Source organism: Numida meleagris, chromosome 21, assembly GCF_002078875.1.
Source record: "Numida meleagris isolate 19003 breed g44 Domestic line chromosome 21, NumMel1.0, whole genome shotgun sequence".
Classification (NCBI taxonomy): domain Eukaryota; kingdom Metazoa; phylum Chordata; class Aves; order Galliformes; family Numididae; genus Numida; species Numida meleagris.
In genome coordinates this window covers 2,606,431-2,631,614 of record NC_034429.1, presented here as the reverse complement: position 1 = coordinate 2,631,614, position 25,184 = coordinate 2,606,431, and the positions used below count along the sequence as shown (strand labels likewise).

Genomic DNA, 25,184 nt, shown 5'->3' with positions numbered 1-25,184 from the left:
TGCACCACCACCACATCTGCAGCACAGCCCTCTGCTGGCGGCACTCACAGTGCTGCTGACTCCATGATGCAGGCTCGCGTGGGGCAGCGGCAGCCTCGGCCGTCGTCGAAGCCCATGCCCAGGCTGCGCCCCAGCAGCTGCGCCAGGAGGACGGAGAACGACTCCAGCGTCACGGCGCGCTGCAGCTGCGGGAGAGCAGCGCTGCAGGCTGTGGCACAGCCTGGCCACGTCCCCCCGCTCGGCACAGCCCCATACCACGGCCACGGCGCCAGATGCATCGCTGTGACACAGCGTGCCCGGAGATGCTGCAACCACGAAGTCCGCCTGGTCCCTGTACCTGGAACACAGCAGCTCTGTGCACAGCCCCTCCCACGGTGCCCTGCAGCGGGAGCAGGGGGCTGAGTTCCGCTCATCTCCAGTTATTGCGATGTTTTGCTCTTACACAAACAGACAGGCCACGTTGTGTGGCTGCAGAGTCAGGTGCGACTGCTTCCACTGCAGGAACCGCTGCAGAAGCTCATCCACTGCCCCGGCTGTCGGGATTTTGTTCTGCTGCACCCAGAGCTCCAGGGAGGACAGCACCACGGTCACGTTCAGGGCATTAAAGATCTGAAACGTCCAGCAGCAGTGGCTGCTCGCACCTTGGTCTCGGAGCAGCTAAACCTTTGTGTTAACCTCAGCCAAACTTACACTGTTCACAAAATTGAAAACCTGGATCATCTTCTGTGTCACAGCATTCCGGTCTGAGCCCAAAAAGCAGTACTGGAAAAACAACACGAGGCGTGAAAGTGGGCAAGGCATGGCTTGCAATGGTGCTAGACAACGTTGAAATGTCCCCTACCCCCATCACATAAGTGTGAGCTACCAATCTCCATCCTTCCCTTCCTGCAAAACCCACGGCACAAATACCACCCCAAAGGGAAGCCACGAATTAGTGGAAGCTGGAAATGGCACCATTTGTCTGCTCCAAGTAGTCAAGCAAACACAAGGAGAAAACGGATGCTGCTGACTTACCAAAGCCTTGTCCAGAACTACGTACACCTCGATGTACTTGGGTGACTGTGCTGCTTCTGATGGTGGCTGAAAAGACAACAGCTGGGCGCTCTGTATTCCTACATCCTAGTGACTGTGCCCAAGCTTTGCTGTGCTACGTCAGTGTCAATAATACAGAGTCACACCAGCTCCTGCTCCTCACTTGTTAGATGAGGCAGGAGCACAACGACCACACGACAGCTCATCGCAAGCCATCGCCATCGCTGCCCACCCAGGCCGCCCAGGGCAGGGAGCCCCTGCAGGACCCAGCCCCACGCTCACCTCCTGCAGCCCTCCTCCCGCAGCCCTGGGGTGGCTCTGTGCGAACAGGAACCCCGCTGTGTTCTCGTTGCTCATCCGATAAACGAAGTGCTCGAAGGTGGGCGAGGAGCCCAGCGGCTCGATCCCGTAGCTGGCGTTGTGGAACTGCAGCAGGCCCCTGCGGGGGACACGGTGCCATCGGCGGTGCTGGGCCCGGTACCTGGTACCTGAGCAGCACCGTGCCCCGTACCTGAGCCCTGCACAGGTGCTGAGGGTCACTGCTGAACCAGGGACGCCCTCGATGGAGCCACGGTAGTAGCAGTCACCCTATGGCAAAGCACAGCGAGCCCTTCCTGAGCTGGGCGGTCTCAAATGCTAGTCACCAAATAACAACAACTCAAGCTTACCTTGATATGGGTCGAATCAGACATCAAGGACCCTGACTCATCTGACACATAAATCCTAAAATCATCAGGTAGAAAGAGACTGCAGGAGAACGGTGCTGAGTCAAACACTAAAGCATCACCTCCTACAAAGATTTTTCCCACAGCCCACGCTCCCTGCAGATCCCAAACCGCTGCCATCGGGGCCCCAGGCACAAGCACCCCCCGCCCCTTCCATCCCAGTGGGGCCCTGGCAGCTTCAGCACCCGCAGGTAGGAATTGCCCCGTGCCAGAGCAGCAGGGCAGGTCCAACTCACTGCTTCTGGAGGTGGATGGTGTACGGCTTCCCCTCCACCGTGAGGACGTAGGACAGCGTGTCCTCGTAGTGCAGAAAAGCAGAGAAGGGGAGAATTATGAGCAGAACAGCAAGCGCAGAGAGCAGTTAATGTAAGCTGAGCCAGCAGACGCACCCTGAGGGGCTGGCGGAGCCCCACGCCTGCCAGCACATCACCCCATCACCCAGCCCACAGCCTCTGTGCCCACCCACCCCTGCGTGGGCAGGAGGGGAACACCCCGAGTACCGACAGTCCCGTCACGTTGGGGGGCAGTCGCAGCGGGGTTGTGATTTGGGACGACGCTCGTGGACCTGGGGAGAGAGAAGCAGAGGGGCATCACCGGCCTGCAGCCCCAGCACGGCCCCACAGGGAGCACTGGGTGACTCACACAGCACAGCCAGCAGCACGGCCCCCAGCACCAGGAGCAGCCCCATGCTGCTGCTGCCTGGCCAGCAACACCCCACCAGCAAAGCTCCACGGGTAACGGCCCCAACAGAACGGCCCCACCAGTAACAGCCCCAACGGAATGGCCACTGGGGGCCGTCCACACACAGCCCCAGGGAAGCAGCAGAGGACAAGAGAGAGTGTTTGTACAAAACCGGCGTGTTTATTGCTCGCTGCTCTTACAAAGGGGTTGGGTACAGCCCGGCCCTCGCACCTGAACGCTACAGACACACGCGCTGCGTCCCACAAGTGCACGGGAACGGGGGATGCTCCCCCCAACCTCATCGGGGCAGGGATAAGTGTATGCTTTAAAAAGGAAATCAGTAGTCATCTGCAATATTCAACACATTTAAAACTGGAGCTATTTCTTCGCCATAGAACCACGTCTAAAAACCGCACGCTCATCGCCCTACACCGCCACCGCCCTGTAAATATTGCTAACATGCACAATGAAGTATAAAAACTTATTAGAAGGCACCATTTTCAGCATAGTTTTAGTTCACATGTACAGCTTGAAGTACAATTAAGGACATCCTGGATTACTTGGCGATGCAAGGTCCCCCCCCCTGGAACCCGCATCGCCAAACACAAAGCAGGGCCAGGAACTGGCAGAGCCTGACCCGAGCGGGACACAGGGAACATCTTGGGACAGACAGAAGACCCCCACGGACAAGTCTGGTGCTAGCCTAGGTGACACTTTATGTATTTTAATAGTGTTATCAATCTCAGCCTATGTTTATGGGAAACCACAGGAGTTCAAGTATTTTACTACTGCAAATGCAAACAGTCTCTCTCTACATATTTATATATGTATATACAGAAGATTTTTTTTTTTTTTTTGGCAATATTAAGGGGGATCTTTGCAGAGCAAGTTTGTACTCAGTGGCCAGCACAAAGTGAAAAAGCCAAGCACGCTTTCCAGGGTTGTTTTCCCCACTTCTAGTAAGTTTGTGCCTCCAGCATCAGTTTCCACCCACAGCACAACTGCGACACCAAGTGCTGAACACTCCTCTTGGGAACTGCATTAAACCTGGCTTAGCAGTGGTATAGGAACAGACAGCAGCCCAACTTGATGCAAGTAAGCCTAGGTAAGCATCCTGACTGACACTAACAAGGGTTGAAGATTAGGTGACAGCGCTGCATGAGTCAACAGGCTCCTGCTTAAAGTGCTCAGAGAAGCTCAGGCGGTCTCAGCAGATTCACGTGATTTGCTTCTCAGTGTTCTGCAGGGATTTCTTCGTGGTCTTTAGGTCCAAATTAAAACCTAGAGCTAAAAACTCAATTTTTTTTAAACCAAAAACTGGCCACGTCTTCTCGTACCTTTGTTTTCCTTACCCATTTATGGTATTAGTGGAAGTTAGTACAGGATTCTCACTTAGCAACTCACAGTAACTAATTCAAAATCATTAAATTAATGTTCATGTAGCTTAGTGTCAGTCAGCATGAAATTAAGAATTTAAGTGCATTATTACACATCAATAAACATATATACATGCATAAACATGTTTAGAATATATTTATCTTTCTCTGATAAAGTACACTGATACCTTATTCCACTTGTGCCATTTATGTGTAAATGGGAAACGTTTTCCAGTCCATGCAAAATAAGCTTAAATTAATTAGCCAGATTTGCTTGGTTTGAACACGGTATGGACTACTTTAACTCTTCACCGTACATTTAGAAAGACGACAACAAATAACTTCATTTTTAGGGCTCATTGCAGAAATGGGGAAACCTAAAGCAACTCCTGAGCGCTGTTCTTAAAGGATTATTTAACTGCAGGCTGCTCCACTTCCAGCTGGGCAGCCCTGCTGCAGCGTGCAAAGCCACAGCACTCAGATCTAAGAACAGGTTTGATGTTTGCTGTTCCTGTAGCTTTGGTAGAGGTATTTGTTTGAAGGTTTACATTCCTTGTTTCAGTATCTCTTTTGCCTTATCCATGGCTGCAGAAGGAAGGCTTTCTGGGATTACCATGGGCCACTCGATGCAAGAAGGATAAATGCAATTTCAGCTTTGCTTCAGTGAACAGGTCAGCTCATGCGAAGGTCCCAAAGAAGTCAAAAGCTATCTGGGGGGCAAAGGTGCCGGTCGAGAAGGAAAGTAATGTCCCTGAGGTAAACTTTTCTGCTGTGATGGAGGAGGTCCCTGAGGTACACATTTCTGCTGGGGAGGAGGTGGCCTATGGTAAAGACAGAGAAGTTGCCGTGAGTTCAGATGACACGATCTAAAACACACTGATGCTCCCCAAAATGCACACAGTGAAGCAGCCCTCTCTTCCTCTTGCTTTGCACTAGCATGTCCCGAGCCCACTGTTACAGACTCTCCCCTTCCAGCCACACCACTTCCAGCACACTCAGCTTCCTCAGTGCAGGCTCACTTCAAACACCCCATGGTCAAATCCTGCTGGCCACTGCCCAGTGTCCACAGAGCACCCTACAGCGTAAAACAAATGCTAAGGGCAAAGGTGCTTTTATTCCCAAGTGTGAATCGAAGGAGAAGCTCCTTTCACTGAAAGGTCAGTTCTGCTCACAGTATTTGATGAAATATCCTAATGCTTACAAGGATGAAGGCAACGACAAGCTGTATACGTCAGCACAACTGGTAATGTTACTTGCAGTAACTCAAACCAACCTTGCAGGCAGCTTCTGCTGTGGCTGTAATGCCTGGTACTGGGGAGGTGGGTAGTAGGACTGGTGGTATGCCTGCTGAGGATGCTGGTTAACGGGGTAGGATGGCACAGGAAAGGTATTTGGTTCCATGTCCTATGGGTAAAACAGAACAAGAACATTCACAGATTTGCACTTAATTCTCTAAGTTTGTTTCATTATTTAGGTGATATTTGAGACCACTTGCAAACAGACCTGGAAATGACAGTTATTATTTCCTTCTGAGCAGATCAGTAGAAAGAATACTGAGGAGCTTTTGACCCCATTTAGGAAATACTACTTCTATTTCACTCTCAGCAAAGAGTAGGCCTGATTCACAGAAGTGAAAAAATACAATGGCTTTAAAGCCTCTATTAGTACAATAATAACATAAACTGTACTCATCAGCTACTTTAGAGACAAATAAAAACAGAGAGTGAGTAATTCCTACCATGGGTACACCTCTTGAAGGATAAGGCATGCCATGTGAAACGCCTCTGCGGGGGAAGTCTCTTGGTTCTGCTTCTGTTCTAGGAGGTGGTGACTGAAGTGACCTGAAACCCAAGTGATGTTAACTGGGTGAGCACAGAACCTGGACAGGATGACCGAGCAGGCTACAAGCCCAAGTGCTTCTTACTTGCTAGATGGACTTAGAGCATCCTAGCAAATATCAAATGTCAGGAAGATGGTATTTGCCACATCCCTAAGAAACAACATAATCCTTTTTCTCTTAAGGGCTATGACAGCTTTATTTTGCCTCTGCACCAAAGATAGGACCCCAAAAACATAAAACCCATCACCAAAGACATGACAACAAACATAGAGGTAAAAATAAAGTTTTCTGCTCCCACAGTATAAAATTTATCTATCTTTTCTGCCGTTGCCCAGAGCAATCCACAAGCATCATTTGGTGCAGTTTCTTTGCTTGACAGCTTGGGACTGGAATATATCTCCATACTTTGGCAATGGCTTATGTAAAGAAACATCTATGGACTACTTCAAAAGGGCAGAAGAGAAGGAAAAGAGGAGACTATACTTACGAATGACAACGTGACATTAACCTTCTAAACCATCGTTTCAGCCGGTCTCTCCTTGCAAATGCCAAAGCAGCAGCTATAAGGAGCGGCAGGACCAGGAAAAAAAATACCAGTAGCCCATTTCTCAATGAGTTGTCTTTGTCTATTGAGGACAAAAGGATGGAGAGGAAGAAAGCACTGAGTGGTGGTAATGTCATATATCTCATTGTAGCATTTATTAGGATTGATTCTACAACAAACTTCCATTCTTCACGGCAGAAATACATAAAGAATCTATTATGACTGCAGATATTTCTCTAGGTCTGATCCTCCCACTATGGTGGGACTCTCCCATCTGTTATTGCACCGACACAATATCTAGCTTCCCTCAAAATCCACACCATCTCATAAAAAAGGGTCTTCAGGATCATTCTGCCACCCTATTCCTCTAGGAGACAACACAAGTCCCTTCTTTACATACTCCACAAACTCATCGCACAAGCCTTCTCCAACTTAAAGCTTCCTCTTTCATCTTCAAACTAGCAGTGAGAAAAGTAAGCTTCACAGCCTCTTTCACTTTGTTCTCTCCTCTGCACGATCTGTGCTGCCCCAGGCACCACTCTCCCCGCTGTCCCCATGTAAACCCACACATAGAAGATATATGTGCACAGACACAGCATCTTCTTGCCATATCAGACGCTGACCTAGTACCTTTTCCTCAGGAGGGGAAAAAGTTACATGAAGTAAGACTAGATTTCCTCCCCAGTCCATCTCTTCCCTCCACCACAAAAAGCAAACTGAAAGTCTGCAAACAATGCAGTGTCACAAACCTCTGTATCTCCCCGTTTCTTTATCGCGTATCTGTCTTCTATACCGTAAGATGTTTGGGGTGGGGACTACATTTGTATTTACTACCAAACGGAGCATGCTGTCCGCACTCAAATAATAAACATTAATGAAATAGTGACTTGTCAACATGCATTGCACTAGCTCACACTGGCCAGCTGACAGTCCTGCAGGTGCACATGCAGATACCAGAACAGGGTAGTACCCATCCCTGCCACCACTGCTAGAAGCCTGTCCTTACAGAGATGCCTGTTGACATCCATGAATTTGAACCTGCATCCTCAGCCAAATTTCATGTTTTGTTTGGATCTAAGATTAGAAAGGACTTCAAGTTCCAGCTTAGATACAGAGAAGTCCAGTCTGATTTTATTCCAAGGTGGCAGAAATCACCTGAAGAAAGTTAAAACAGGCCAGTTTCTCTAAAGATCTCCAACATCCCAAAAGAAAGAAGTGCAACACCTCAAGCTCAAAACCTTAGCTAGGATTCCTAGCAGGTGAAACCTGGTGAAAAGCAAACCACCAGCACTTCAGCCACCAGAATTTAGCTGATTCAAAGCAAGAGGCACTCTGCACTCAGCCCAGCACCATCCCTAGACACACAGACCCACAGCCCCAGAGCTGCCTTTGTACTACTTGCCATTATAGGGAGGTCCACTGTCAATACTTCCTCCATAGCCTTTAGTATTGCAGTAAGGAGGGGCCCAGCCTGGTTCACAGTGACAGTTCCGGTTGTTGTTGCACACCTGTATTTAAATAACATACAAAAAATTAAAAAAAAAAAACACATAGGAATAAAGCAAAACAATTTTGCAAAGGTTTACCTAAAAAACTAGTAACTTAAGTCTCTGTAATTTTAAAAACAGCATGCAGTAGCCATGACCACCTCTTCTATGTCTTCCACATCGCTCACCTGGGAGAACTTTAACCAGTTACTCCCATGTCAGTTCCAGATAGTCCTTGGCCAGGCTACATGGCTCAAGGTTTCACATGATTGAGCAAGCACAGCACTGTTCAGGATAAGCTTCCAAAGATTAGCAGGCCCCATGGCATTTCAAATTACATTAACAATAATGGAACTGGGAATTACTTCTGCCCAGCTAAAAAGAAAAAAAATATCATCTTAAGAACTTTCAAAGATTTTTTGGATGCTGTTATATGCTGTCTTGAGTAGAGAAGCCTTTCTCCTTTATCTGTTTAAGGACTAACTAGGAGCAAAGAAGACTAGCATATAAACACTATTAATTGAGCACAGTTAGCATACCTTTTTCAAACTGTGACCTTTGATATAAAATAAGTTTATATATTTGCATGGTCCTTGGCTCCAAAAATGTGGCACTCTCATAACTTTTAACGAAGATGTCAGGGAGATCTCATACAGAAATACTTTGAGTTACATCAAAACTTGGAGACTCCGCATTCATTCCAAGTGGGCTATCAGTAGGAGTGGAGGCTCCTGCATTACTTACCCCATGTCCATGACACTGCTTTTCCACATCACAGTCATAGTTCAGAACAGAAGCACTCACACACTGGAAGTGCCTACAGACCTAGGGGAGTTAAGAGATGCATGCTAACCAAACAAGATGACTTTTTACCAACATACCCCTTTCTCCCTGCTCACTGTTCCCATGCTGATGGTTTTGCAGCACACAGCATTGCAGCTGCTCTGCTCTCATCAACCCCAAGTCACATACTCCTCCCTGTTAAACCTCAACTCCACCGGAACACATCTGTTCTACAAAAGACACTTCTGACTCGTTAATTACCTTCCCATTATCACACTTGGTGCCTTCATTCACCATTCCTGGATCAGGGACATCAGAGCCCAGCTGGAAATCTACACCCCAACAAGTGGTGCCATCGCTGGGAGTCTGGATAATGGCAGGCTTAATTCCAAAAACAGGCATAGTTTCCACGTTTTCGCATTGCAGCTTCCCACACATGGCATTCCTACAACATCAACGTACAAATATTGTAGCGATGCTTCTTCCTGTATACGAAAAGCTTTGGAGAAGATGGGAGATGTAGTACACACTCTCCCTGCCATAGCCCCAAATCTGAGTGTGTGAGGCAAGGATAGCCTGAGGCAACGGAATGTTGCATGCAGCACAAGCATAAAAGGTTCAAACTCAGCTACAGAAGAACTGTCTGAGCTTTCAAACTCACTTCAAATATTACAGGCAAGAGGTAAACCCAGACAACCTAAAGCAAAAGCCAGCAAGACCTACAAATGCAGAAGTGTGGGGGCTTTGCATTATGTGCTACTAACAGCTTCAGAATTTAGAATATAACAGATCTTTTCTAACCTATATCACAGTAGTTTCTGAATGATGTAAGCATCGTCGCTAAGGTTAGATTATAGCATAACGTCAATCTCCCAAGTGATTCTGCTACAAAACCCCAACTTAATACTATGGCACCCAAATAAAATTGTCAATCATACATGTAGGAACTTCCCAATGCATCAGGTTCAACTCACCAGCTGGAACATTTCTTGTAGTCGTGGCCATGGAAACCACAGTTGCCAAATCTGTCACCCTTGGAATTCACTTTAGCAAAACAAATGTTGGGGGCAGCTTTGGCTTCTGAAAACAACAGCACATCCCCCCCAGACAGAGGAACCAGGTTAAACACAGACAGAAACATCTCACATCATCACGTTTCTATTCTCCAGCCCAATTATCCCATGTCTAACAATTCCCATGCGTAACAGATAGTTCATGAGCTTGATCAAAATGATAAGGAGTGAAAATGCCAGCGCTATGAAGTTCTAAGTAAAAAAAAGAGTCACCTAGCAAATGGTACAATAGACTGGATGTTATTTCTTTAAGCCCTATAAGCCAGAATCCCTATTGTAATGCTCAATGCAAGAAAATTACTACTTGAATCACCAGCACAGCATTAGCTGTAATAAAGGACATGTGAAGGCAAAGCCATAAATACTACTGCTCCAAAGTCTTTGCCTTATTACAGGAAAACAACTGAATATTTTAAATAACCTCAGCATTTTCTTTTAACTACATCATCTAGGAAAATGATAACACTGTGCTCTTCCTCACTTGAGCCAAATATATCTTGGCACTGTGCATCGTAGTACTGGCAGACGCCGTTGTAGCAGTACGCTTCCTCATTGTGGCAGGGGTGGCCATTCTGAACGGTGAAGTCAGGCTGGCAGAACTGGGACGTGCCATTGCAGTACTCTGGAAGGTCACACTCGTTGTTACTCGCCCGACACTCAGTTCCACCAGGAAGGATCTGAAGAGACAGTTGAGGGGGAAACCGCATCAGAAAATACAAACCTCAAAGCAGGGAGCAGTGCTCCCAACCCACAGCGTGCCCCCAACAAGAAAGGTGTTGATCTGCTGCTCTGTGGGTGCTGTGTGACGCTCCCCAGCACAGCAAGCATTGCTGCTCCCACAGATGCACTGACAAGGCCAACACTCTCCTTCTCTAAACCAGTGAAGTACACTCCCAAATCATAAGTCTCAGTCTTACCCGGCAGTTTTTACAGCAGTCACCGTAAGCACATTCAGCAGTGGATCGGAGCCGGCATGTGCCTGGTTCACAGCAAGGATCGCTTTCGCATTCCTGAAAACAGAAGTTCTGTGAATGTCAGGAAATCACACCCTCAGCCAGGCAAAGATTGCTCCCCAGCGAGCATGCAAGGTGACTCAGGCAGCATTTGTAACACATGGCAAGCCACAAACCTTCGGTGAGCCACAGTCACATTCCTCCCCCATGTCGACCAGCTTGTTCCCACAGTAGGGGATGCTATAGGTTTCATCAGGCCTGGGAACGTTAAGCAGGCAGCTTCCACCTTTGTTGAGGGTCAGCTTCTCAAAGTCTTCTGCACTGCAGCTGCTGAAGTTCCTTGATCCTCTGTAACAGAGAACACAAGAAGATCTTTACATCAAAACGATCCCTCAGGTTATAGAACAAGCGTAACATTTGCTATCCTGTGACTTGTAAAAACTAAGCACGTACAAAAGGAAAAGCTTCCTGTTTTATCAGTTACTTACGATGCTCCAGAGCTCATAATGCAACTGCTTGCTCCACAGTGACAGACCCTTTCATCATCATGGTTCATCCCCAGGTTATGTCCCAGCTCATGAGCCATAATTGAAGCAAACATCTGTATACTGATTTTTCCAAACTGCACAAGAACACAACAGAGAAAAATAGTGGACAGTCGCTACTGAGAATTCTTTTTTAAACACCAATTTAAGTAATTGTTTACTTAAATGCCAAAAAGACACTTTTGTTATTCTGTCACTACGTTAACATACAGCAGGGGTGTTTAAAACGTCAGTAGAGAAATCCTACCACTTCCTCATGAGCCAGTTCAGCCGTGCTTAATATTAAAGATTCTGCACCAGGAAGGCTTTTTTTTTTTCTTTAAATCTTGTTCATACTCACAGTATTACTAAAGATATCTCACCACATTAATGCCTCCTGCGTGGCTCTTGGAGCACACCGTTCCAACATAGGCCATCCCAGCCGTGCCACCAAACCCCTTCTTCCTGCAGTCATTAAGGGAAAAAGAGACAGACAATCATTCCAACCATACAGACACACAATGCACTTCTGCTTCTCCACTCAAAATACCAGCTTCCCAGCTTCCATATACTAACAAAGAGGAGGAGCACTGCTAAGAGTGCTACTATTCAGTTTGGCTATAAATGTACCAGTTCATATTTATCATTCTGCTCATGGTTCTTTTTCTTCTTTTAAATTAAGGCAAGAGACAAGACTTTTGTAGTCGGTCTCTCCCACACGTTCCCTTCTAAATATGAAAAGGTAAATTGTGTCCCCTTAAAATCATTAAAAAAAAAAAGCCATTGCTGCCTTTCTTCTACTGCCAAACTCCCTAAGTTTCTTTCCTCCTCAACTGCCTTTTCATTACCATCCTACTTTGTTTCTACATAGATCTTAGAGCTTAAGTGCAACGGTGTAATGCACCATATTTTACTTTATACTAAATTATAATTTTTAAAAAAGGGTTTTTTTTTTCCAGCTATTTCACCCTTGTCACTTGACTGGTACCACTTTGCCCCAGAGAAGATGATCCCAGCTCCTGCTGTCCTCCTGCAGCAGTGCCTGCTCTCACCTCTGCCCTGTCCCATACTCTGGGCAGTGACTTCCTAAGTCCTGTGCTATCTGCAGGAGCAGGAAGTGCACAGGAGCACATGTCCTGCAAGGGGGTCAGAGAGGACTGCTCAGGAAGTTCTGTCCTTGTTTCAGGCAACAGGGACAGACAGACTAATGTCATGTGTCAGAGCTCACACTGTGTTGTTGGTTTCTAGATAGCAAATGCAGAAACAGCTTTTGCTCCATTCAGATGCAATGTTCAGCATGAGGCTTAAACCCTTTTCACGTGAAAAAGCCCTACATTGCAAGTCTAAGCAGTGTACAGTCCTTACAAAGGATTATCTGATTACAAGCTGTCCACAATATAAAATATAACATTGCAGGATATGTGGGACAAGAAAACAAATTATTTAGGAACGCATCTGTGAGAAAAGAGACTGAATTCACAGCCCAGAGAAACCTTCTTAAAACGCTTAAATTGACATGGAATGTTTTTATGTAAAACACAGGAGATTGCACTGGATTCTCTGCTGAAAGTGAACAGCCACTCCAGATAATAAGGCAAGGCTAAGCAGACAGGAATAGAATAAGCTTCTTAAAAGTCAAAGGGAAGGAACCTCAACTCACAGAACAAACTGGGCGCTGTCATGTCTCCGGCGCAAAACAAGGTTCTTCTCTCGCCACTGCACAAAGTTTGCCAGCACATCACCAGCACCTCCATCTGTGCTAATGATGTTTTCATACTTCCAAATCTCTAGGCCAACCAGCACGACGTGGATGTTCAACATTATGTACATCTGGGGAAGAAAAAAAAATAAAATAAGGAGAAATATTTCTGAAGAGCTTCAGAAAAGAACAAGTAGTTTTGTGTTATGTATATTCCTGAGAAAATCTACTTGTTTTTTAATCAAACAATTCAAATCAACAAGATGCATTTTGCTAGTGAGTTAGATTTTGATTAGCAAAAGGATCAACGATTGAAAAGTCACACCGAGCATTACATGGGAATGATGGTGTATCTTCAACTTACACTGTCAAGGAAGTTTGCCAGTTGCACCATATGTTCTCTTACTTCTGTTTCACTTTTCCCAAAATCTTCAAACTGCAAGACAAAGACACTTGGTTGTGAAAAGCAGACAAAGACCAGGCTGAGCAAAACGAGTAAAATATTTTAAGACCAGTAACAGAAGTCATTCTTGCCAGGCTCCCAGTGTTCTGCTTAGAATACATGAGGTTGAATCTCTGCCTAAGAGACGCTCATCAGGAAAACAGCATCTTCATTGCTCATTCTATTACTCAGCTGCTCAATAATCCAAAAGAAAACACAAGAGGCAGCTTTTCCCATATGTTTTCCATCCATTACTAAACTCTTTGCTGATAGAACCTCTCTATGTCTGACAGTTTTTTGTTTTCCAGAGGCGTACCATATAGGACATGCTTATTCAGTTACAGGCTAGCATAATATATTTGCATAATCTTGGCTAAGGCGTCGCTGTCTTTCAACAGTCCGATTGGGAGTAATGGAGACTGGCAGCTTTTCAACTCATCTCCTGGGGAGAAGGAAGAGAAAGCAACCCACAGTCCAAGCCATACCTTTTCTTTATCCACAACTATGAATAGCTCCACATATCTTGTTTGATGTAGGATGGCTCTTTTTTTCTGCGGAAAGAGGTTTTAGACAATTTCACGTTTATTAATTCAGGCGTAAACAGCAACAACAACAAAAATACACTGTCATATTTCACTTGATACGACCAGTGGCTTAACAGACACGCCCAAGGCATGCTGCCAAGATGTAAACAAGCCAAAACCAAGAAAAGTAGTCCAAAGAAATGACAATTGCCCTACAAACATTTTACACTAAGACTGAGCTATCCAAGGACTTCCAGTGTCAAGCAAACACCAGCAACCCTTTGGTTTGTTTTTGAATAAGAGTGTTTCTATACTCTTGCTTCTCCTGTGACCTTGTTCCAACATAGCCAGTCTTTAAACAACAACGAAGGTCTTCACATCAATCTGTTCTTCTGACGATTAAGAGAATGGAATAAACAACACCATATGCCGCTGGCTTCCAATGTCGTACTTTGGTAATGAGCCTCTCCAATGAAGCTTGAATATTCCTGCCCTTAAAAGCCCCCAAAACTCTGCCAATGAGCAATGTCACTAGCCACTGAACTCTCACTGCTGCATGCAGAAGCAGAAAGAAATTGTAACCGTGCTGTTGAGGCAACAGTTTTCCAGCAGCGTAGAAAACCCAGTGGATCAGAAACCTTTAGGTATGTGTTAAGCCCCAGAGAAATGTGATAAGCTGCTACCATATTCTTAGCTGAACATTCACAAAATCCACTATAGGAGACTGTGGAGAAAACAGTGGTGCACTTACTCGTAGCAGCTGAGTCATACTAGGATGGTGATTTTCTGCTGCATGTTCCCCTTCTTCGTGGCCTTCGGTGGTTACTCCACACATTGAGGGCTCTTTCTTCACATTATCCAATGAATATAGGATGTGTTTGGAGCCAGAGGATGAATCCATGGGCTCAATGCCATAGGTGACGTTCCCGATCGTCACCAAACCCCTAAGACATGGTAGCGTGCAGAAAATTCTTGCATTAAACACAGAGGATAGTTATGCAGGTTTTTATAGTAAAATAAAACAATAGTTACTCTTTGGCAACTAAAGGCATGTCTATATCTCAGCCCTTGCAAACCAGGATGATTCTTCACTTAATGCCTGGAAGCAGCCTGTCACCATGAAGGGCCTTTGCAATTACAGCAAATTAAACACAGCCACAAGATTCCGCAGTGCCCAAGAAATTAAATCGCAGGCCTTAAGCAGAAATACTTAGTTCAGTTACTGTCCCTGCTTTGTTGTCTGACACAGTGCTGTGTCCAATAACGTTCAAAAAGTATGGAAGATAACCCAAAGCTGATGGAATTTCCAAGCCCATTTGAAGCACACAAGATTTTTGTAAAAATTGCGTTCCCCTTTATATTTTATTGCATTACTGAAGATACTGCACATATCTGTTAACATGACATGAAGATACTGCAGAAAAACCACACAAAGGTATACACCACTGCAGCTGGTCCCAGGCAGCGATTCCCATCTGGTTGAACAGTAGTTAAAAACAGAGCAAGAATTTTGTTTCATGTTCAGTGGGCCGTGAGACCCACGTGACAGCTGCAACAAAGGATGAGTTTGCTACCTGAGCCCGGAGCAAGTGCTGACAGCAACGACAGAGTCCAGGATCCCTTCCACATATCCCTGGTAATGGCAGTGATCCTACACAGGAAAAGAAAGGTGCATTACACACATGTTCCATGCATATCTGCACGTCCAGTGTGACCTCTGATCACACAACTGCTATGTCTGCCTCTGACCAGCAGTAGTTGCAATTCAACAGCATAATAAGATTAAAGTCAAAGCCACCGTGCATCCTGTATCTAGTCTACAGCTTTTAACTTTCCTGCGGCTCTACCACAATGTTACAGCATTTCCTCCTCTAGCACGCATCTAAACTTCTTCACCTGCTTTAGTGCCATAAGGACTTCTACATGAGAAGCTAATCAAGAGCTCAGGCATACAGGGAGACAGGGATCGAGTCTGAATCCTATTCTTTAAAGCATATGCTCCTCACAACTTGATAGGACCCATTAGATTTGAGTTGGAAACCCCACTCACCGACTCATTCTACCTGAAGCTGGAATCAGAGCTGACCCTGCTGTAACACTGACAAGCAGGGCTCAAAAGAATTACCTAGCAACTGGATTTCTTAGCTTGACATTAAGCTATCCTGCTCTGAACTGCTGCCCTTCACCCCACCTCAGATACTCTGAGGCCAGCCCCTCCCTACAGATCTGAGCCAAATTATCATTCAGACTTGTAAAAAAACAGTTGGGAGAATATTTGGCTTGTATGCAGCCTCCTGCTAGCGAGGAAGAGGCCAACATCTGCTGTCCTTGCCAAGGCGCTGTGCTGCCTGAACATCTCAATCGCACAGTACGTCCCTCATCAGCCCTGACAAGGCACAATACTTCCATTTTGTCCTCTGTATTAGACATTTTGAGAACTAAATGAGATGGTAATACATGGCAAAGACATTCAATATTCTCTGGCAAGTGCATTTTTAAATGTTACTACAAGGGTCAGGTAAATTACGTTGTCTGTGCTTTTGGCAATGAATGTTAAGGCACGTAATAATCCTCCAAGGTCACTGAGACTTCTGTGATTTTGTGCAGAAAAGACTTTTTCCTCTCTTAATCTTTTTTTCTTTTTTAAACAGGAAGGAAATAGTCAACTCAGGTGCTCTGTTTTCAAATACAAGATCTTACATATCATTTGACTAATGCTTCCTTTTCAAAGGAACAGTGTTGACATATAAGAGCAGTGAAGCCATTAGAAATACTCTCATGCTTTTTGCATCACACAAGCTGCTATTAATTCTTATTCTACAGAAGCAATCATATTTTCAAAGGCAGCCTAGCAGGCAGTCTGCCTCTACAGAAAAAGAGGGCTGCAAATATCTTCAGCAGAATAACTGCAATGCTATGCAAGTAGGAAAGAAGTCCTACCTGGACATCTGGATATTCAGATTGCAGCTTCCCCTCCTTATTATAGGTATAAACTGTAAAATCTTTGGGTAGCAAATCTCTGTAAGGAAAGGGGACAGAGAAGAGTAAATACTAGAGGAATATCAGGAACTGACTACGATGCTATAGCAGGGCAGTAAGATGGTCCTAACCAAGAGTGTCACTAACATGTAAATCACAATTAGATGATGAAACATTCAAAGGAAAACTCTCAAAAATTAACAAAGAAATTGTGCACTCCTGCAGCAAAATCCAAGATATCAGAATGGTGCAACTGTTAGTGAAAACAAATCAAACATCTCACCCTTGCTAAGATAACACGTTACAGAAGGCTTTAAGATGGTGCTAACTGCCCACTCGGCTTCATGCAGAAGGAAATCACAGCACTCAGGTTGCTGCATGACTTCTGTTCCCCACTTTTGGAAGGAAGTGCCTTGGGAAAGTGTCCCCTGATTAAGACAGCTGACCAATACTGGTAAAGACACTGATGTAGTGTAGCCAAATTCCCACACTCCTGAGGGTCAGGAGTTTGGTAAATGGCAGCTTGCGATCTCTTGAGATTTAAATAGTTATGTCTCTATTGTCTATTACAAGGGCAGTATTACAAGGGAAATAGCCTGATATATGTTTACTTACTGTTGCTGCAAGCATCCCTTTAAAAATTAAAAGCAAGACAGACAACATATTGTCTGTAAGTTATAGATATTAACACCCAGGAGATAAAGTCAGCTTCCTCATTTGTTAGTAGCCTTGTGCTACTGAGACAGAGGAAAAAAAAGAAACAAACAAAACCCAGAGGAAAGCAAAAATATTTACTTGAAATATTCCTCAGTTTATTTTTAGACGTGAAAGGGAAGAATCATTTCAGTGATTCTCCAGGTCCCCTTTGAGCAAACTGCTGCTTCCTTCTCTGAGAAGCGATCACAGAGTCGCAGTTCAACGACACTTCTGGTCCATAGCCAAGATGTGTGACTTGATTCACTTTCACTGAATTTCTCTGCAGATTTCTCAGAGCCAGCTTGTGACTGCCCTTCCCATAAAGAACCACAACAACCAAAACTAGCATGCTATCTGCCAGCTTGTTACTTGGACATAACAGATGGAGTTTAGAAATCAAGAAATTCATCACTTACTTGTTCTTTTCTAGATGGATTGTGTATTCTTTTCCTTCTATCTCAATAGCATACGACACCTTGTCCTGAATGTAAAGAAAAAAGACTGTTAAAGGTCCCTTCCAGCACAAAGCAGGCTAGGATTCCACACATCACCTCCACACATGGAAACTGCCTGACCCTGAGCAGCCAGACTTTCCTTGTTAGATCTTGCTGGTTGCACTGCAGCAGAAATAAGCACATGTGGGTGAGCCTGAGGCCTATTTTATAATTCTCCCTACCTCCAGAATCTGGCATTTCTTGAGTAGCTGGGGAAAAGTCACATGAAGGAAGCTATTTCAAAATAGCTTTGTGGTTTCCACATTCCTTGTTTATAAGACTTCCACAGAAACTGTGAGTTACAGCTGGAAAGGACAATACTGTTTTATTACTGAACACAGTGAGCTGGTACCTCATCAGCCCTGCATTAGCCAAGCACTCCACTTAACATGGAAGGACCCCAGCTGCTAAGGGGATAAGCTGAATCACCTGAACTCTACATTAAGTATCACAGCAAGAGCACTACTAGTGCTACTAATGACTGCAATACACTTTAAGACATTTTTCTGAATACTAAATACTGCCAAGGTTTATAAGATTCGTGACTAAAACAGTGAGTCTAATCCAAATACCTCGAGGTGTGCAGTCCTTAGTTCTGTGATTACAGCAGAACAATACTGGCTGGAAAGTACCCCTGAGGTATCCAACCACTGCTCACAGCAGGCCCATGCCGCTCAGGGCTTCTTCCAGTCACTTCCCCAGCATCTCCCAGGTTAATGATTTCACCTCTCTGAAACTCCTCCCAACTTTCATTAAGTGTCTTTTACACTCAGATGAAAGATCCCTTGTTGCAGCTTGTAACCTCTGCAGCAAGGAAGCACTTCCCAGAACTTAGCTGGAAGTGGATGCTAGATGCTATGCCTTTTGTAAGGAGGGATACTTATTTGCTGCAAGACGACTTAGACGATCTGTGTGTGAGAAGTTAAGGTTGATTTTGAATAGACTTCATTAGCAAGAAGATACTGAACTGAAGGCATTCGTAACCCTGCCCAGTACCTGTGTTGAGGAGACATTGGAGGTCTCTCGCCGCTCTCTTCCTAACTTCTGTGGGATTATAACTTCATAGGAAGACAACTGAGAGATCTCCTGAAAACCTAAAAAGCAAAAGAGAATTGCCACCACTAAGTTAAAAGAAACAAAAGCCAGACGGATAAGGCAGAGGGGAGAAAATGCCACAGCCAAGTCCCATCTCATATTCCATCTCCCTTCATTAGCAGAAATCAGAGCACCTAAAGCAGGTCAGCACAGATAACTTGCTCAAGGGCACACAGAAGGACGGTGCCAAATCCAGGTCTCTGCAGAACACCAGCCCGGCCCGCAGCCCCCCGGGGCTCCAGCAGCGCTCAGCTCCCAGCCAGCCCCATGGAGCTCCGTGCTGCATCCTCAGCCCTGCACATCTCGCCAAGCTGCTGACGGAGCCAGCGCTCCTTGTGTTCTTAGAGAGCACTTATGGACCTCATAAAAACAACTGAGGCGGAACAAAGGCCAGCAAGAAAGCAGCCTTCAGCAGATTCCTTCATAAATTATTTGCAAATGCAACAGACAGATCACCTGATTGAACAAAGAAAGACACCACTTCTTGCAAGTTCTGTGCAGACACGTAAACAACAACAAATTGCACACGCAAATCACTTTCCCCATCAGCACGCTGCCTGCCTGGAGCTGCTCCCTGGGCCGCCTCGTGCAGGATTAGCAGCAGCACTTTTCCTAGCTCATGGCAATGGAATCAGTGAGCTCATCAGGAGAGCGCGAGCTGCCGGGCCCAGAGGCAGGGAATAGCTGTGCTCCTTGGCACCACGATATGCTGGTCGTGTCAGCAAGACAGTTAAAAAGCAAAACAAAAAAACAGTGAAATGTTTGTGGGGTTAAGTCCTCCTCCTCCAGCACACTTTGCTCTTGCTTTTCTCTTCTCATGCTCACTAAGGACAAACCTACCCCTGTAGCCAGAGGCATGGATTACGCTGATTTTGTTTTTGCGGAAGCAGAAGCAGGCAGATCGCTCAGGGAATGCAGATGTATTGCAGTACAAATATCTGTAACACAGCATTTCTGTCACATGAGTATAGGCTGGATTCCTTCTCAAGAAACAAAAAACACGGGACACATACTGTAGCAAAATTCTCATTAATTCTTGTGATTACTGGGGAGAAAAAAAGTGTTAAAAATAAACGGAGAAACTTCCTGAAAATAGCCCTTATGTTCAGAGGCCACAGAAAGCACAGAGTCAGAACCTCCTTGGCCCAAGCACAGCACAGGGAAGGGCTGCTTCCTTCCCATAATGACCCATTGCACCATGTGCCCCAGTAAGTCACTGCTCTGCCATTTCCAGGCACACATCTCTGCTCACGTCCTGCCCCAGGCCATCGCACATCGCTGCTCCGCAGTGCTCCAACCCCACTGCATTTATCACCGGGACAGAACTGCCGGCCCCACGGTGCTCAGCAGGCTGTGCCCCCCCCAGCAGCTGGGAGCGTGAATCATCGCACAAAGCAGTGGGAGGGGTTTCTGGGAACAGCAGCTCTCGGAGGCACAGCACTACAGGGAAATCACTTCCAGCTCTCAGAGCATCCTGACACCTCTCCTCCCGCTTTCTGTTCGCCCCCCACTTCACTTCCACCAGCTGGGGACCTCAATGCAGGTACAAAGCCTTCTTCTTCCCTTTGCTGTGGGAAAAGTTCATCAGTAATGCCTGCAGGAAGATGCCACCTTCCAGGATGGATGGGTGCTGCCCATCCACACCTTTCAGTACACAGCAAAGACAACTCACTTCATAGCAATTTGTTCTGAAGGAGGTGCAGAAGTAACAGCAAAAACCAAATCCAGACATTCAGCTCATTTGTACGTTTGAAGATTTTACATTGTGCTCTCCCAAGATAAGCTCTTTTTCCTTTTTTAGCTTTTACACCGCTGCCTTTTAAAAGATCTTACTGTAGTATAATGAGCACGGTTCTTGTGCACAGTAGCTTGCAATAACCTACAGGGCTTCATGTACTGCTCCTTGTGCACTGTACCTGGGAACCTATTGCTTATCATCCCACCTGGGCGCAGCGCACGCTATTTCCAAGGAGGAAAAAGCAACTGTAACCACTGTATTTATCTTGTCTCATTCAAGACTGCCTTAATTACCAGGCATCACAGACAACTGGGAAGAAATGAATCACCTTCCCTCCCCCACCCCAGATCTGCAGTGAGAACTCTGAGTGGGAGCAGGGAAGCCCTCAAAACAAGCCATGTCAGGGCTCTGCAGACACTGAGGTCAGATGTCAGGCACTCACCCCCCACAGGTAAGATCTACATTCAGAGCTCAGGCCGCATCCCCACCTCCACAGGCTGTGACACCTCTGCTGGCTCAGTTACAGAAATACAGCCGCAGTCGCCCACACCAACACTTCACCCCATTCATCACCCTTCTGTTACTGTAACTCCTCCCCAGGCCTGTTAAAGTGAGATCAAATAGGAAAAATAAACAAAGAGAAGTTTCAACTGCAGCTTCAATAGCACAGAACAGTCCCACTGCACAAACCCAACCTCCAGCACCTGGCTGCCCCAGGTGCAGGCTGCGTGGAGCCCGGGTGCACCCACCTCATGCCCACCCGCTGCTCCGAGGATGAGCAGGAGGAAGGCTGAAGCTATTTTAAAGGTTTGGTCAGGCTTCCTATGCTTCATGAACGATGATTTTGTGTATTTATTTACCTCCACAGGTTTATTTTTTTCCCCACACCAACCAGCAAGGCTGATTCACTTGCAGCTTAAGCTACTCTAAGGCTCATTCATACCATGCAGACAATTACTTTCACCTTAGAAGACACTTTGCACCTGTCTTTCCAAAGCTGCACCTTACTGCTGGACATTTTTCTCACTCCTACATTACCTGGACTGTTCATCCTTTCTGACTGCAAATTCAATTAGCATTCCCTGTATCCCATTATCAGAATCACAAAGGACTTTGCCAGGCAGCACCTGTTTCAGGAGAAACCTGTGTGATTGGGAATACAGATGTCCTTGCAGAATGACATTCAGCCACCGATCACTTCTGTGGTACAGTCCAACCCGTCACGTGCTGGGGGAGGCAGGTTTATGTGCGACTGATCTTTCTTCCAAGACAACAGCTGCAGTAAGATCTATTCTTCCGACCACTGGAAGCAAAAAGCTCCTTCACTTGCGCTATGTAAATATTATCCAAGTCCACTTAAAAATATTGAGAGATTTACACAAAACACCAGGCTAACAAATCTGCAAAAATAGGAACACATCCTATGAAGGCAACTGTGAAGGTTCCCCTGGCACCTCCAAGACTGAAGAGCACCTTGCACTTGTGTGGCCGTGCTCCATCTGCAAAGCACCTGGGACATCGGGCACAGATTTCTGCTGCAGGGCACTCCTCCTTGGAGCTGCTCTTTCCATCACCTCCCGCCCTCGCTCTAAACATTCAGACCAAGCGGGTTTCCTTGTGTCACAGAGCCTGTTTAGAAGGTAGGAAAAGATGACCAGCTGTCACGGCAAGAGAAGCACGTTCATCCACTTGATGAATTCACCCGAAATATTTGTTTAGCATTAAACCAGACAAGAATGATTAATGTAACTTCTCTTAGCATTTTACTGGGGGTGGAAGTTGATGAGGATATGCAATATTTGCTGGAATGCTCTCACGTCCCTTGTGCTGAAACCCCGACCGATGCTGTAAGTGCTTCCTGTCTAGACTCCTGCTACTCCTTCCACCTTCTCCACAGCCAAACTGATCAGCCTGCAGGACAACAGCTACTCTTGTTCTGTGAGAAGAGCCATCACTCTTGTTCTCCGGTATTGCCACTAACACCCTCTGTCATGGCACCTCATTTTACAGAGAAACAGAGCAAAGCCACACCACGGTGCCAGACGTCAGGGCCCACCCAAACACCCTTCCTCCCAGGCTGGGGGCTCAGGAGCTGCTGCCCTCCCTCCCACACTGCTCCCAGAGCCCACTCACTTCCTCCAGATCTCAGCAGCCCTCTGGATGTCAGCTCGCTTCACAGCAGAGGTTCGTGGGAATGCTTCTCAGGAACACTGCTGTCTACATTTGGTCTCCAAAGGAAACCACGCAGTACACATTCAATCACAGAACTCAGTAGAGTTGAGCAAATAAACTCTTTTTTTTTTTTTTTTTTTACTTTATCTTAAGAAATGAGAATGTTCAAGACATGCAAAAGCTACGAAGTCATGTTTCAAACTTCCTTTTTCCAAAAACAAAATGCTACAAGAGGCAACATTAGCTACACTGAAATTTCTTTCCTCTTTTTATTCTTCACACCAAGGAAATAACCACAAAAACCTCTTCACTCTGCTGAATGATTGCCCCAGATCTCTTGAAACACAGGGGAGGCAGGGTGTTTCTCATGAGCTGAACAAAAGAATTACCTTAACCAAACACTGCATCTCCTCAGCAAACTTAAACCCAAGTGTTCAGACATTTAAAACATTCCTTTAAAAACTAATGAAGCGTGGCGAGGCCATCCTGATATCGGAGAAGAGACCAAGAAGCAAGAAGCAAAGCCCCTGCCTGTGGCAATGCTGCTTTGGTTCTCTATGAATTTACACAGCCAAAGGCTGAGGTCTCCTTGCAGATTTTTCCCCTCCTGTTTGTGTCTGCAGATAGGCAACCCCTTACGGCTACCCGTCACTATACAATTACATTCATTCAGGAATTTTCAATTAGCAGTTTCCGGCAACACCCCATTTCTGCCTCACATCTCACTTCACTGGGGAGCACACACAGCACTCGCATCCCAGCTCAAGAAGCTGGAGGTGTCCGGATGCACTGAAGCAGGTGACTTGTTTCTCCCCTCCCATCCGAGCTCAGATGTGAGACAAAGGTCTATTATCCTTCATCACAGACTGAGGATGACTGGCTGGGACAGAGCTGTCAGGGCAGCACTGCCTACACACCACCAGTAACACCGCTGACCCACAGCTCATCCTTTCTCAGCAGGCATGGAAGCACCAACCTTCCAAGAGCTGTCAGCCCGCGGTACACACAAGCACCCAGCACCCATGGGTGCAGCACCTGGGGCCGCACTGCCGGCCAGCAGCCACCTTCCAAGCCAGTTCAGAGCAGCACGCTGGGTGCCAAGCGAGCAATTCACAGCTGAGCCACTCAGCCCACAGGAGCGTTACTTCTCAGCACGAAGCACCGCTATTAGCTTCAGAAAAGATTCCTCGATTATGAAGTCCTGACAATAAAACTGTGCATTCATGACAAACACAAGTTTAACACGCTGCATGTACTCTTTCTGTAGGAAGAGCACAACAACAGATGAGACATTTCAGTCTATCATCTACACAGAGCATCAGGATCAGCATCCTTAAAGCCCGTAGTAGAGCACAGTTTGAATTCATTAAAAGTCCATAAACAGAGTACAGTTGCAATTCTACGAAGCCCATAAACAGAGCACAGTGCCAGCTCATTAAAAGCCTATAAACGGAGCACGGTGTCAGCTCATTGTCACAAGTGCACCACGTTGCACTTGAGCTCCTGCATGGGGAGCGGCCGCCTGGAGGGACCCCCCCGGTGCCCAGCTGTGCCCTCAGCCACGGCTGCAGCTGTGCAAGAGGAGCAGGGGGCAGCCTGAGTCCCCTGAACGCAGTGCAGACACCGCGGGTGTTCGGTCACCTCCGTGCAGGAGAACAGCGCAAGCATCCTCCCAGCTGGGGAGCGACATGGTTGTATCCTTATCTGCTCACCCCCAGTTTCTGGGAGGGCTGCGACCACGCTGCCAATCCAGGCCCAGGTTTCTTCACAGACAAACAGTCACCTGCTCAGCCTGAGCGCGGACGTGCATCCCTCCAAGCATCCCTCCGAAGCGGCACAGGGTACGGGAAGCAGCCAGGCAGACCCCTGCGAACCCAGGCAGACCCCAACAGCGCAGCCCGAGCTCAGCCCCACACTCCAGGCTTCCCACGACAAAGGCCCCGCCGTCCTGCGGGCCCCACCGCACGGCCCAACAGCCGCCGGACCGTCGGCCCCGCAGCGCTCTCAGCCCCCGCCGCCGCCCCAGGGCCGCAGAGGCCGCCCCAGGCCCGGGCCCCTCCGCTCCACCCCCCAGGACCGCGTCCCGCACTCACCCGCGGGGCCCGGCAGCGCGGGCGCGGCCAGCAGCAGCAGCAGCGGGCAGAGGCAGGGGCAGCTCCGCGCCGCCCGCGCCATGGTGCCCCGCGTCAGCCCTGCGCTGCCCGCGGCCGTGGGGCTTTCGGAGCGGGCTGAGGAGCGGGCTTATGCAGCCGGGCCGGGGCCTGCGCCGCGCCGCCCCCGGGCGGGGCCGCTCCGCCCGCCGCCGGCAGCACCACGGACAAGGGGCG

The 25,184-nt window shown here is 46.9% G+C and overlaps 2 protein-coding genes across 2 annotated transcripts in view; both read right to left on the bottom strand.

Annotated features, from left to right (window-relative positions):
- LOC110387021 (disintegrin and metalloproteinase domain-containing protein 32-like) overlaps window positions 1-2,505 on the bottom strand; it is an 11,637-nt gene extending 9,132 nt beyond the window's left edge. Inside the window, exons 1-11 of the mRNA XM_021374714.1 lie at window positions 2,400-2,505; window positions 2,258-2,322; window positions 1,994-2,055; window positions 1,701-1,779; window positions 1,544-1,620; window positions 1,315-1,471; window positions 1,015-1,080; window positions 691-762; window positions 443-609; window positions 256-337; window positions 49-185 (exon numbers count right to left, since the gene is read on the bottom strand). Of these exons, the coding sequence (XP_021230389.1) occupies window positions 49-185; window positions 256-337; window positions 443-609; window positions 691-762; window positions 1,015-1,080; window positions 1,315-1,471; window positions 1,544-1,620; window positions 1,701-1,779; window positions 1,994-2,055; window positions 2,258-2,322; window positions 2,400-2,445 (1,010 nt within the window). The 5' untranslated portion in view covers window positions 2,446-2,505. The remainder of the gene's footprint in view (window positions 1-48; window positions 186-255; window positions 338-442; window positions 610-690; window positions 763-1,014; window positions 1,081-1,314; window positions 1,472-1,543; window positions 1,621-1,700; window positions 1,780-1,993; window positions 2,056-2,257; window positions 2,323-2,399) is intronic.
- On the bottom strand, window positions 2,599-25,114 carry ADAM9 (ADAM metallopeptidase domain 9). The gene is made up of 22 exons (XM_021374744.1): window positions 24,951-25,114; window positions 18,849-18,946; window positions 17,775-17,839; window positions 16,624-16,702; window positions 15,258-15,334; window positions 14,435-14,627; window positions 13,645-13,710; window positions 13,082-13,153; window positions 12,679-12,848; window positions 11,402-11,483; window positions 10,983-11,116; window positions 10,671-10,842; window positions 10,459-10,551; window positions 10,023-10,218; window positions 9,443-9,548; window positions 8,730-8,913; window positions 8,430-8,510; window positions 7,601-7,706; window positions 6,142-6,280; window positions 5,553-5,655; window positions 5,088-5,218; window positions 2,599-4,635 (listed from the first exon to the last, which is right to left on the bottom strand). The coding sequence occupies exons 1-22, from the start codon at window positions 25,030-25,032 to the stop codon at window positions 4,521-4,523; spliced, it is 2,544 nt and encodes an 847-aa protein (XP_021230419.1). The 5' UTR covers window positions 25,033-25,114; the 3' UTR covers window positions 2,599-4,520.